Source organism: Tilletiaria anomala, assembly GCF_000711695.1.
Source record: "Tilletiaria anomala UBC 951 chromosome Unknown K437scaffold_35, whole genome shotgun sequence".
In the NCBI taxonomy this organism is placed as follows: domain Eukaryota; kingdom Fungi; phylum Basidiomycota; class Exobasidiomycetes; order Georgefischeriales; family Tilletiariaceae; genus Tilletiaria; species Tilletiaria anomala.
Window position 1 is genome coordinate 87772 of NW_013546987.1, and position 12663 is coordinate 100434.

At 56.4% G+C, this 12663-nt stretch overlaps 5 protein-coding genes across 5 annotated transcripts; 3 read left to right on the top strand and 2 right to left on the bottom strand.

The window, feature by feature from the left end:
* Window positions 1-289: 289 nt before the first annotated feature.
* K437DRAFT_235229 (peptidase M24A, methionine aminopeptidase) lies at window positions 290-2052 on the top strand. Its single transcript, XM_013388107.1, has 2 exons — window positions 290-1068; window positions 1140-2052. Exons 1-2 carry the CDS (start codon window positions 357-359, stop codon window positions 1862-1864), a joined length of 1437 nt encoding a protein of 478 aa, XP_013243561.1. The 5' UTR covers window positions 290-356; the 3' UTR covers window positions 1865-2052.
* A 45-nt stretch (window positions 2053-2097) lies between these two features.
* On the bottom strand, window positions 2098-3459 carry K437DRAFT_246527 (polysaccharide lyase family 14 protein; the record flags this gene model as incomplete). The annotated part of the gene is made up of 4 exons (XM_013388108.1): window positions 2098-2313; window positions 2393-2871; window positions 2946-3156; window positions 3244-3459. 4 exons carry the CDS (start codon window positions 3457-3459, stop codon window positions 2182-2184), a joined length of 1038 nt encoding a protein of 345 aa, XP_013243562.1. The 3' UTR covers window positions 2098-2181.
* A 2008-nt stretch (window positions 3460-5467) lies between these two features.
* K437DRAFT_268122 (uncharacterized protein) lies at window positions 5468-7737 on the top strand (the record flags this gene model as incomplete). The annotated part of the gene is made up of 2 exons (XM_013388109.1): window positions 5468-5891; window positions 5963-7737. The coding sequence occupies 2 exons, from the start codon at window positions 5468-5470 to the stop codon at window positions 7735-7737; spliced, it is 2199 nt and encodes a 732-aa protein (XP_013243563.1).
* A 29-nt stretch (window positions 7738-7766) lies between these two features.
* Window positions 7767-8988, bottom strand: K437DRAFT_235235 (siroheme synthase middle domains-like protein). The gene is made up of 2 exons (XM_013388110.1): window positions 8769-8988; window positions 7767-8666 (listed from the first exon to the last, which is right to left on the bottom strand). The coding sequence occupies exons 1-2, from the start codon at window positions 8875-8877 to the stop codon at window positions 7843-7845; spliced, it is 933 nt and encodes a 310-aa protein (XP_013243564.1). The 5' UTR covers window positions 8878-8988; the 3' UTR covers window positions 7767-7842.
* A 251-nt stretch (window positions 8989-9239) lies between these two features.
* Window positions 9240-12261, top strand: K437DRAFT_256199 (putative cysteinyl-tRNA synthetase). Its single transcript, XM_013388111.1, has 4 exons — window positions 9240-9318; window positions 9464-10170; window positions 10233-11603; window positions 11684-12261. The coding sequence occupies exons 2-4, from the start codon at window positions 9577-9579 to the stop codon at window positions 12203-12205; spliced, it is 2487 nt and encodes an 828-aa protein (XP_013243565.1). The 5' UTR covers window positions 9240-9318; window positions 9464-9576; the 3' UTR covers window positions 12206-12261.
* Window positions 12262-12663: the final 402 nt, after the last annotated feature.

The following is a 12663-nucleotide window of genomic DNA, read 5'->3' on the forward strand; positions in this document are numbered from 1 at the left end:
TGTGACGTGCTGGTCGGCAACAATCTGGAGATGGGGGCAATTGGCACAGTGGAAATTTGAGACGCCGATAGAGAAAGTCGCCGAGACCGCGTTTGTGTATGTGTATGAGACAGACGGGGGTTGGGTGTGGAGAGGAGGGGCGCTGGGTTATGGCCTTTGACTGATGGTGTGCCGTCCTTTCGATTCCTTGGCCTTTCCGCGCTTAGAATAGAGAGAAGCAACTGCCCAGTCGACTGTGCCATCTCAGTCACGCTTTTTTCTTTTTCCCAGATGCAACTTCGACATCCGTTGCATGACGAGGTTCGCTCCAAGCAAGGGGTGCAGCTGGAGCAATATCACACAGCCTACGCAACATCATGTCTGCTACACAAGTCCATGTCGCCAATGGCGCGGCAAAGGAGCTGACCGACCTGCTCGCCACGTCCAAGATCTCTCCCTCCGAGTCCAGGGAGGCAGCTCCTGCGCCGACGAATGGCCAAGTCAATCGCAACGGTCACGATCACACCAACGGAGACGCTGCCGCGGATGATGACGACGACGATGATGAGGGAGAAGCTGATGTGGCTGCAGCGAGCACTGGGGCCAAAAAGAAGAAGAAGAACAAGTCCGGCGCAGCAAAGAAAAAGGCAAAAGCTGCTGCTGCTGCACGAGCATCGGCAGCGCAGAACCAGTCTGAACCGCCGCGTATCGGCCTGACAACGCTCTTCCCCAACGGGCAATACCCGGTCGGAGAGATCCAGCAATACGACACATCCAAGTTCCTCGATGAGAACCGCGCACGCACCACTGCCGAGGAACTCAGGGAGAGGGAGAGGATCCAGCAGGAGGAGGAGGGCTGCGATTACAATCTCATTCGGCGCGCAGCAGAGACGCACAGACAGGTCAGGGCGTATGCAAGGAAGGCAATCCAGCCGGGCATGAGCATGACGGATATTGCGAATCTCATCGAGGACGGAACACGTGCAGTCGTCGAAGCGAACGGTTTCGACAGCGGCATCGGTTTCCCGACTGGCCTATCGCTCAACGAGTGCGCGGCGCACTTCACTCCCAATGCCGGCGACAAGAGGAGTAAGTGCTTAAACTGCGACTGTACATATGTGTTTTGCATTATACTGATTCACTGGAATTGTGTGTTGCAGTCCTGCAAAAGAGCGATGTGCTCAAGGTTGACATTGGTGTACACGTTGCAGGCAGGATTTGCGACTCTGCCTTTACGCTGACATGGGAAGACACGCACAACCCATTGCTCGAAATCGTTCGCGAGGCGACCAACACAGGTGTGCGGGAATCGGGTATCGACGCGCGGCTGGGTGAAATCGGCGCAGCGATCCAAGAAGTGATGGAGTCGGGCTCCTACGAGGTCAACGGGGAGATGCTGAATGTTAAGTGCGTCAGGAACCTGCAAGGGCACAACATCGAACGCTACTCAATTCACGGCGGGAAAAGCGTGCCGATCGTTGCTCAGCCGGACCTCAAGACACGCATGGAGGAAGGCGAGTACTTTGCCATCGAAACGTTCGGCACGACCGGCAGAGGCTACGTGCAAGACCAGGGAGACTGCAGTCACTACGCCAAGCGCAAAAACGCACCTGGCAGCGCTGCGAGCCTTCGCGTGCAAAGTGCTCGCACGCTGCTGTACACGATCAACAAGAACTTTGGGACGCTGCCGTTCTGCAGACGCTACCTCGACAGGCTCGGGGAGAAGGCTTATCTACTCGGACTGAAGCACCTCGTCGACCAGGGAATTGTGCAGGACTATCCGCCGCTGTGCGACGTGCCTGGCTCGATGACGGCGCAGTTCGAGCACACCATTCTCCTCCGCCCGACCTGCAAGGAGGTTGTCTCCCGAGGTGACGACTATTGATCTATCCACCGGGTGTGCACCTACTCCAACGGTGAGACCCACTGTCCGTTCATCCTTGCTCCAGGGCCGCAATTCGTTGAGCCTGCACTCATTGACAAAAACTTCAGGTTAGCTCCCGCTATCCTCTTGTATTCTAGCTAGCACGCGTTCTGACCCGCACGCAATTTCTCATCTGCGTTCCTCATTTGCCATTCTTAGGACACCAGAGCCATGCATGTATCGTTCAGGCAGCTGCTTTGGGAAAAAGTCGAGCAGGTAGAGTCCATGCGGCTATGACAATGCTACACCTCGTGCAGGCAAATCTAGTCATGAGCCAGCTATACTAGTACGGCTGTAGATGCAAGTACTGTCGTGCAGATCAGCAGGCTGAGCGCAGCAGGACGGGAGAGGCTGGAGGCTGCATTGAAGTGCTGCCCTGATTGCTGCGAAAAGCTCTGACCTGCAAAGATCTGGAGAGGCAGGTGCGCGAGCTGCGTTCAGCCTTTCTATCCCCGGCACTTCCTTACACCTATACCCAGGCAAACTCACTGAAAAGTCCTTGAAGTACGAGTAGGTGTCTGCTGTGGCTGCATAGTCTGGCGTGGACCCTCCAAAGAAAGTGGAGAAGAAGATTTTATCGACCCATTTCTGACTTCCTTGGTCCCATAGGTCCCGCCTCTCCAGTCCTCGCCTGCTGCGGCTGTTGCCGCTTCCACCACCTTGGCCCGTTCGCTGCGTCGCGGTCGTCCCGCTGCGGAAGACCAGGCCGGTCTTCTCCACCGCTGGTGTCGGATTGCCATTGTAGTACATCTGCAGCACACCGTTCGCGGTGTGTGGGCTGTTGACTTGGACGTACAAGGCGATCTGGTTCCATTGACCACGCGTCAGCGAAAAAGAGCCGCGGCCGATTGACGTGCCGTAGTCGCTGTTGCAGATGATCGACCCAGGTGATACGGGCTGCGTTGACGTTTGGGCGTTCGCACAAAGATCGTAGCCACCAGATATTTTGGTCGGGATGTAGGCGTAGACTGTGAGTGACAGTAAAATCAGGGGTAGTTAGCAATGAGTTTGAGCATTGAAATACTAGCTCGAAAAGACGTACTCTCGCCTACGCCACCCGTCCTCCACATCACCCTGACACTCCAGCAGCTAGCTCCAGCCTCCCCTTGAGCACCACCACTGCACCCGTCTGTGTTGGCATCGATGCTGCCATCCGCCTGCTGCGACCCTACGCTCGAATAGATCCCCGGAAGCTTCCCAGCTTGCACAAAGTCAAAGCCGGGCGGAAAGTAGACAGAGTAAGACACCAGCAGCTGTGGGCGCGACGGGTCGGTGTGAGCTACATCGCCCGACGCCGTCGCATAAGGTGTTCCATTTGTCGCGCCGGGGCTGCCCAGTACCTCCAAATTGGTGCTGAGGAAAGGTTGCGAGTAGAAAGATGCGCCACCGATGGGAGAGCTCTTCAGCGAATATGAGCCTTTCGAATAAAATATGCGTAACGCCGCGTCAGACGTTGATGATGCTGGGTCGGCAGCGAAATCAATGTCGCCGCTGCCACTGGCTATTTGTGCACGGTACAAGTTCACGTGCGAATTGAGCCATATCTTGGCGTCCATGTTCGAAAAGTTATCACTTCTGTTCGTGGTGTCCGTAGCATTGATGGGTGTGTTCGGTACGTTCTCATCCAGAACCTTGTCCGTGTCGTTTCGCTCTTTGCTATGCCGTGGCTCGAAAGCGCTGGATGCAGTCAACAGGTCTTTTCGCGGGAAGAGCAAACCGTGAACATTGAAGACATGTACATCATCGCGCTGCTGTAGCGATGGCGCGGGTTCGACATTCGCAGGCAGCATCATAGCACTGTCGGATTGCTGATCGACCTCTGCGCCAGGCTCCGATTCTGTGTTTTGTCCTGTCAGCAAACCCACTCCGACCGTTGTCATCCCGGCAGGGGCGATGACTGCCGAAGTCGATACTCCGCCGGCTACGGCTGAGCCGACGATGTTGCTGCTGCTGGATTCTGCTGACGTGGCTGCGTTCACGGTTGGAAATGTCCAAGCCCACCCCGTTGCATCGAGCCCCAGGCTCTGCACCACGGTCGCCAATGACGATCCAAGCGCCGAAGCTGCTGCGATGCCGGTCCCGGTGAAGCCAGTCGTCGATGCTATTGAGCTATCTCGCGGGAGGATGCTTCTGTCCTGCTCGCTGAGCGAATGAGATTGGCTTTCGAGATCACGAGCGGAGAGGCTGAGGGCCTTCCGTTGGTCCACCACCGAGGACCCTTCGACTGCGTGCTGAGCGACGCGCACACCTGCTACTGATTCGACTGCCGCAGCTCCAGCTTTAGATGGTACAACATTGAAGTTTACCCCTGGCCTCTTGGGCTGCGACGATAGCAGCCTGTTGCTCCTGGCAGCAGCGGCAGCAGGAATCCCAATGCTAGCTAGCGTTGATAGCAAGATGATCGCGGAGGCTGCACTTCGCTTAGACCGCCGTCTATCCCGCCGAGGGCCATTCGACGTCGCCATCATGGAGGTATAATTGCGAAGCAAACCGCCCAGTACAATCGGAGACGATGAAGGTGACGTTATATGGCGGCGTTGACGATAGGACGATCCTGCAGTGTTTCGTCGGGCAGTAACGCGAAAGGGCCTCTTTGAGAAAGATGAGTGTGAGGTGCTTACTTGCGTCAAGTGGTGGAAAGGGATGAGATGGACAAGATAATCTTAATAGAGCAACACGAGAATAGATTCGTGGCAATGTCCAGAGCAAGTCTACGCAGCCACTACCTCGGAACGAACCCCATCCCTCACAGGACCGCGGCAAGTTCGGGCAAATCTTGGCGAGCGCCAAACTATACGCTGGACTCTCCTCCCGAGCAGAGCATTCCCCGCATTCGAAAAATTACTTATCCCTACGGGAAGCAGTGCAATCGGCAACGAACATCAAAGAGGGGCCGCCGGCATGGAGACCCATCGGAATAGAATGAAGATTCTGCTCGCCGCCTTGAGATGAGCCAGCCATGGCATCTCACGTGCGCGGTGTGCAAGAGTCCACAGTGGAGTCCTAGAATCCACGGCAACAATCCTGCCAGAAATCTCGATATGTAGATCTTGATGTGCAGGTGCGTGCCTCGGGCCACCGAACGATAGAATGGAGATCAACAAAGGCGGATGTGTCAAGCTCCAGTGCGTCTCCGGATCTCGTTCTCGGAGGAAGAGAGTTGGCGACCTCAACGGTCGCGGAGTGCGACGAGCGAGGGCTCGCCAGGGAAAGGGAGAAAATTATCACGTGACAACAATTTATATCTGGGGGCGCGGCGCGTCGTGTTGTTCTTTTCCAACACACCAGATGTATGTATTATATGTAGCTAGAAGGGAGAAAGCTCAATTCGACAATTGAAACCGAATAAAGAATTGCATAGTGCAGCCTTTCATTGTGTCGTCCTTGCTGTCTCTCCTTCCGTCATTCCTCGCAAGGAACCCAGCTTGCATCTGCTTCGAATAGCGCCATCCAAGTAGCGGAAGTTCTCACAGAAGTCATTCCCGCCGTTGATGCCTAGCTTTCCCCTTTGAGGCTCACGGGAACACGGTCCAGTACAACACGCTTCGCCAACTCAAAGCCACCATGGCGTCATGTATCAGCCCATCGAACGACCGAAGACTCAGGAGTAGAAGCACGAAGGCATGGTTGCTCGAATCCCCAAAGCCCGACCTCGGCTTTGCACTTGACAATGCCTTGTCCAGTGCAAGGGTGAGAGGCAGACGAACGACTCGCGCACCCTTTGAGTTCACGACGGAGGACAGCTTGTTGATCGACACATCACTGGGACTTTCCAAAGCCCATGGCAAGAACGCTGCGAAGGAGAAAAGCAAGGCAAAACCCTCGATCATGACGTCGTTACCGCTCAAGGAGGTAGCTGTCAACCAGTCTGATCCTGCCTTGGATGAGATGACAGAACAGGAGCTCGAAAGACTAGCTTGGCAGGAGATGTCACGGGAGGAAAAGAGGTCAAAAGTATCTAAACCTCATCCCCCGGAACCAATGATGTGTGAGTTCAAAAAGGTAAAGATATCGTGGATCTGCCGAACTGACCAGTCTGCCCCTACTTTCTACGAGCAGCTGCACCGCCAAAATCTCCGTCCAAGATCCCGCGCTTGAACCAGAGTGTTGCAGGATCAGCGAAGGAGCCCACGGTTCACCCTATGGACGGCTCCTCTGCTCCTTTCATTAGCATCGGCTCTTCCATCGCTGCGGCAGCGGAGAGCAGGGAGGCGAGGAGGCGAAGGCTTGGCTTGGCTCCGCTCCTTCCAATACATGCTGCAGCCGCAGATCCGGGACTGCAGCCTATAGAGAGCAAAGAGATCATAGGTTCGTCTATTCAAAGAGCAGAGATGAGTAGCAAAAACCGGAAATCTAGCCATCAACCTAACGATGGTGCAGGTCGAGCACAAAGCGGAAGTGGAGAGAAGCAACGTAGGGCAGCGGACAAACACCAACTTGTGCCAGATCTAGACGAGTCGCATCCAGAAAAAGTGTCAGAATCGGACCTTCGACCCAGTGCCAGCGCAGAAGGACTGCATCTCACCGCTGCTCAAGAGCCAATTTCCATGTCTCCCATTTTAACAGCACATTTTTCATTACCCCGGTCGGTCTCGCCCCATCGCAAAGGTCGGCGTAATCCTTCTCCAAAGCGGGAGACGTACGAGGAATTGCAGTCATCGAAAGCAATTTCACCTCCTCGGAAGAAGGTGACTCATTCAAATCTGCAAGAGCAGGCACTGGAGCAGATGGCCGTCAGTGCGCCGCGCCGGAGCGCTCGTATCTCTAGCGCCCACGTACCGTCTTCGCCGGGTAAGGCTCAAAGGGGAACCAAAGCCCGGATAGCACCGGTATCGCCGGTACCGATCGAAGGCATTTCGTTTCCCAATGAATTTACGTTTGCTTCTGCGCCTAAGCGTGTCCAGCAGGTTGCACACATTGAAGCAGCCAAGGTTACGCCCGCAACCACGGCTAAGGAGGACACAGTGAGCAATGCTGTCTCTTCTACTCGCACTAAAAGCAAGCTACGTCGGAAGTCGTTAGAGGCCAAGGTGGTAAATGACAAGCGCAAGGCGATCAAGATGGCCTCTGCTATCGGCAAAGGTCTTGCGGCTGGCCCAACATGCCAAGCACCGGATGCTGCACCAGCTGGCTTCCGTCTCAGCTCCACCGGTCACCTCGTTCCCGCTGTGGCTCCACGGACATTCTCGTTCGACGCGGGTAGCTCTTTAATATCAGCCACCGCAGGCTCATCCACAACGATTGTAACAACGAATGGCATGACGGCGCGCCAACGCGCGATGCTTGATGCACAGCGCGCCAAGGACGCCAGCGCGGCAACAAAAGAGGCAGAACTGCAGAGGCGCTCGCGGTACAAGGCCAATGATGTGCCTTTGTGGATCCGAAAGCGAAAAGAGCAGCTGCAGGCCGAGGGGGAGGCGCGACTGCAACGTGAAATCGAGAGTGTGCGGCGCGCAGAACTGGGCGAGGGCAAGAAATCTGGGCCTGGGAAGCAACACGATCGTCATCGGCAGCAAGCAGCGCGCAAGGCGAGTCTTGAGGACGCTAAGCCTTTTGTCTCGAGCATCGATGCGCGCCTCGCAGAAAGGGCGGAGTGGGAGCGGAAGCGCAAGGCGAACGAGGACGCACTTGAGGCTGCTCGCCAAGTTGCACGCGCTGAGAAACTCAAGAGGGAGGAGGAAGAGTACCAGGAAGCGCGGAGGAGGGCGGTGCCAAAGGCGAATCCAGTGCCGGAGTGGCTGTACGGTGGGAGAGTCCCCACGGAAGGAGTTGGGACGGCATCCGCTGCAGGGAAAGGCAAAGTGGCTGCCAAGCGGGAATCACATCGCTCATAGCTTGTCGGCGGCAAATTGGGAGTCATGTTGTACACATCTATGCTTTGAATAAGTGCTGGTATGGACTAATGTACATTGCGTGTGTAGAGTGTTTGCTAAAGCATACTAGGGAACCGACATTAATGAATGACGAGTTTGAGAGCGGAGAACGAAGAAGGCGGATGCGACAGCTGCGCCTGCTGTTGCGCCCAGGACACCACTGAGCCAAGGCGAGATGGCGCCGACGACAGGGCAGGTGCCGAAGAGGGATTTGTTGATCTGCTTGGCTGTTGGCAGTGCGATGAACGGGATAATCTTCCACTTTATCCCTCTGACCTGTCGGTACGTCGGAACGGTTCCCTTCTTCCAGCCTTTGAGGATCTCCTCCATGTCATCGTCCGTCATGTCCGACAGCTGGTCTAGGGACCACTTCTCGCAGACGTCGATCATCCAGCGCATCCGCTTGGGGCCTTGTTTTTGCTCTGGCGCCACCTCACGCAGCTTGGCGCGCAGCTTGCCCACCCTCTCGATCGCGTTGTCGATATTCTCGGGTAAAGCGCGCTCGATGACGCGCCTCGTCTGGCTGGCGATCTTGGGACCCTTGCCACCGGTCGAGACCATGACCTGCAGCGGTCCGCGGCGGATGAGCGAACCAAAGTAAAAGTCGCACTCAGGTGGCACGTCAGCGACGTTCACTGGGATCTTGCGCGCACGCGCCATGTGGCAGATCGAACGCGAGAGCTCGGCGTCGTCGATCGCCGTCAGCACCATGTCGAACCGTCGCCCATCTTCCGGTGCGTCCAGTTCCGATGCGCCACCAAAGAGGCGATCGTGGTAGACATCTACTACGTTCTCCGTGTAGATGCGGTGCTTCATTTCGCCGCACAACCCGGACGAGGGGCAGATGACGGTCAGGTGTGCGTCTGCATCTTTGACGTTGACCAGACGACCTGTTCGCACAGAGTAGTCGAAGGCGTCAGCTTGGCTGGAGGTGGTCCGGCGCATCTGCTAGGTCCTCATTGCACAATTCAATCAAGCCTCTGTCCACTCACCGGCAGCTACAGGGCCGCCTCCGACGAGAAGGACCTTCTTCCCCTTGAGCTGCCACGAAAGGATCAGGCCGGCGCCAGGAACGATCTCGTGATACTCCTTTGCCGCCATTCCGACGGCTTTCGGTCGACGAGCGTATTCTATCTCCGCACCGTTTCACTGCCAATGTCCATGACACATGGGGCATGAGGGACGCGTGCGCATGGACAAGAATTCCTGAAGTGAACTGTATCCTGCTGTGTCGCATCTGTCAGTGCAGGGTTGTCCTGCCGTTATCAAGAAGTTGAAGCTCTCAATCTGCTCTCGGCCGAGATCAACATTGGGTTGTGGACAGCCCAGCGAAAATGTGCAGACTCTGTAGCCTTTCCCCTCTCATACCGTCTCCCCTCACAGCCTCACGCTGAAGCCCTAGGAAGCACTCCGGACTTCCATAACCCGCCCGCCTGCAGGTTGAACATGTGCTTGTGTTGGAACTTGGGAAGGGGCTTTTGACCGAGGCGAATGACTCAACCACTAGCTATTCTTAATAGCCGGTAACTACGAGTCAGTGCTGTGAGTATCGTTCTTCTTACCATTCGCTTAAAGGTCTATTTTCTCTGAAGCCCACCAGGAGCGCCTTGCTTCTTGGTCGACGGAAACGCCAAGAGAGAGAGAGAGAGCTTCATGCTCACTGCGAGATCTCCAACACTCTTCACAGTCTCTATACGACGCGCCTTCAAAGTGAATACGGTGCGCACAGCGATATCTTCCTTGCCAAGAGGTCCTGCCCTGCCATCTTCTTGTCATCCATTCATCCCAGTGACGATCGAGATGACTTCGACGGCAGCGGCGAGCACCAAGGCCATGCAGCCGCCATGGCACCAGCCGAGAAGCAGCGGGCCAGAGCCAGTGCTGCACGTTTACAATTCGCTGACCAGGAGCAAGGTGCCGTTTGTGTCCATGCGGCCCAAGCAAGTGACGTGGTACAATTGTGGACCTACCGTATACGACGCGAGTCATATGGGGCATGCCAGAAACTACGTGACGCAGGACATCATCAAGCGCATTTTGCGAGACTACTTCGGCTATGATATCCATTTCGTCATGAATATCACAGACATCGATGACAAGATCATCCTCCGTGCACGTCAGTTTCACCTGCTCAAGGAATACCAATCACAACACCCAACTCTCTCTTCGCCATTGCTACTAGACATCCGAGAAGCATGGCAGATTTTCTTGGACAAAACGATTGGCAAGCTGGCTCCGCCACCAGGTCGGTTGGAAAACGAGCAGCTGCAAGAAGGCTCGCTCGCGATGGCAGAGGCGAAATTCGAGGAGGTCAGCCGGCTGGCTAAAGATGAGAAGTGGCTAAGAGAGGCAGCAGAGAAGGAGCCCAAGTTTGGCATGTGGCTGAATGCTCTGGTGAGCGAGCTGGTCATGGAGCTTGAGGGCTTTACACTGATTGCACCTCGTGTTATCTCCAGAACACCTCCCGGCAAGCGCAGCTCGCCGCCGCCATGTCGGTGGCTGCCAAATCGGACGAATCCTCAGCAGATCTCATCACCGCCTCTGCAGATGTGCTTGCCCCATGGCTCGACGCGTCATATGGCTCAGGCGTCACAGATCCCGGCATCTTTAGAGAGCTGGCCGCGAAATGGGAGACTGAGTTCTTCAAGGACATGGCGCGCTTGAATGTCGAGCGTCCGACGACTCTGACCCGCGTCAGCGAGTATCTCCCGGAGGTTGTAGACTTTGTTGAGAAGATCATCAAGCGGGGCTACGCCTACGCAGACGGGGGCGTTGGCGGAGAGGAGAGCAAGCGCAACGTCTGGTTCGACACGAAAGCTTTTGATGGTGCAAAGGAACCTGGAGATGCAGATGGGAGCGCGGCCAGCGGGCTAATGGATGGCGAGCGCTCTGGCTTCGCTCATTCGTATGCCAAGCTGGCGCCCTGGAGCAAGGGAAACAGAGAGCTGCTCGAAGAGGGCGAAGGCTCACTATCGACAAGTGCAGCCACGACACAAGGCAAGCGATCACCGGCTGACTTTGCGCTATGGAAAGCTAGCAAACCGGGGGAACCTGCATGGCCGTCACCATGGGGGCCGGGGCGACCGGGATGGCACATTGAGTGCTCCGTCATGGCGTCCGCCGTGCTGGGCCCGCGGATCGACATTCACAGCGGCGGCGTCGACCTGATGTTTCCACACCACGATAATGAGATTGCGCAAAGCGAGGCACACCATGGCTGCCGACAGTGGATCAACTACTTCTTGCACACGGGTCATCTGCACATCGAAGGCTTGAAGATGTCTAAATCGCTCAAGAACTTCATCTCGATCGACGACGCACTGCGGAGATACTCTGCGCGCCAGCTTCGTCTCGCCTTTCTCTTCCAGGCCTGGAACAGCAAGATGGACTTTAGGGAGAGCGCCATGGCAGAGGTGCGGAATGCGGAGAGCACGTTCAACAACTTCTTCTCGATGATCAAGGCACACCTACAAGCTGCCGCCTCACGCGGGCTCGCATACTCGGATGGCAAGAACTATTACCATGAGCCGGAGACGAAGCTGATGGCAACGTTCATTGACGCGCAGGATGCGTTCCGCAGAGCCATGTGTGATAATTTTGACACGCCGGCGGGCGTGCAGGTGTTGCTCGACCTCGTCAGCAAGGTCAATGTCTACGAGCGGAGTACGAAGCGCAGCGATCTGGAATTCAGCGTGCTGGAGGCACCAGCGAGATGGGTTGGAGAAATGCTCAGGATGCTCGGGCTCGGTGCGGGTCCAAAACATGAACGCGATATCAGCTGGGGCTCTGACGCGGCTGGTGCCGAGGCGAGTTTTGGTTCACAAGACGTGAGTGCCTGTCAGTACGCTGAAGTGGCTTGTGACTAATGCGAGCTCCTTTGGCTTCTCGCTGCCTCGGAACACGCCAGCGCGAGACGATCCTCGCACCATACCTCCAGATCCTTGCCGGTTTCCGAGACGAAATGCGCAAGCTTTCGCGCTCAGAAGCGCCGCACGCGGCCTTCCTGGCGCTGGCGGACAAGCTGCGCGACGTCGATCTTGCGCAGCGAGGCGTCGCACTCGAGGACCAGGAAGACGGGACATCGCTGGTCAAGTTCGTCCCCGCAGAGCAGCTTCTTGCTGCACGGGCTGAGAAGGAGAAGGCAGCTGCGGACAAAGAACGTAGGAAGCGCGAGAACCAGGAGCGCGAGCGTGTGCGACGCCTCGAGCAGCTAGAGAAGGGGCGCTACGCGCCTGATGCCATGTTCCGGGACAGCCCCATGTATCAGGGCCAGTTTGGCGCATTCGACGACGGCGGCATGCCGATGAAGGATGCCAAAGGGGAGGAGCTGAGCAAAGGAAAGAGGAAGGCGCTGGAGAAAGAGCGCAAGGCGCAGGATAAGCTGCACCAGGCTTTCCTCGATGCGAGGGACAAGGGCGAGATCCAGTAGCTGTAGGGCAGACGCCATGGAAATAGATCATCATTAGGACACAGCGTCCATCATCATCATCTCTGTGCACCATTGCCGCTCATCCTTGAGCCTTGGCGAAGCACTTGGACACGGTATGCTTCGCTCGTCCATTGCATGCGATCCTGCGAGGATGTGAGGGGTCTCCACCAACGCATTGAGCTGTGAACCCACCTTGCTTTGGCGCCGCTGAGTTAGGGTTATTATCAAACCCAGGAGAAGAGAAGAAAGAATAGAATGCCATCAGTTTGCGCAGCAGCGGAGCAGTGCGTGTGTGAGTGCGTGCGGGTGGATGGGTGGGTGGGTGTGAACATTGATCAGAGCACTGCAGCAGTGTCTTTCCACTGAAAGAGCGCCAGCGCGTGTGCCCGTGCGCACTGCTCCAGTGCTCCATGTTCGGCGCCCGCCCGCCCGCCAGCCAGCCAGTCAGCCAAAAGTTC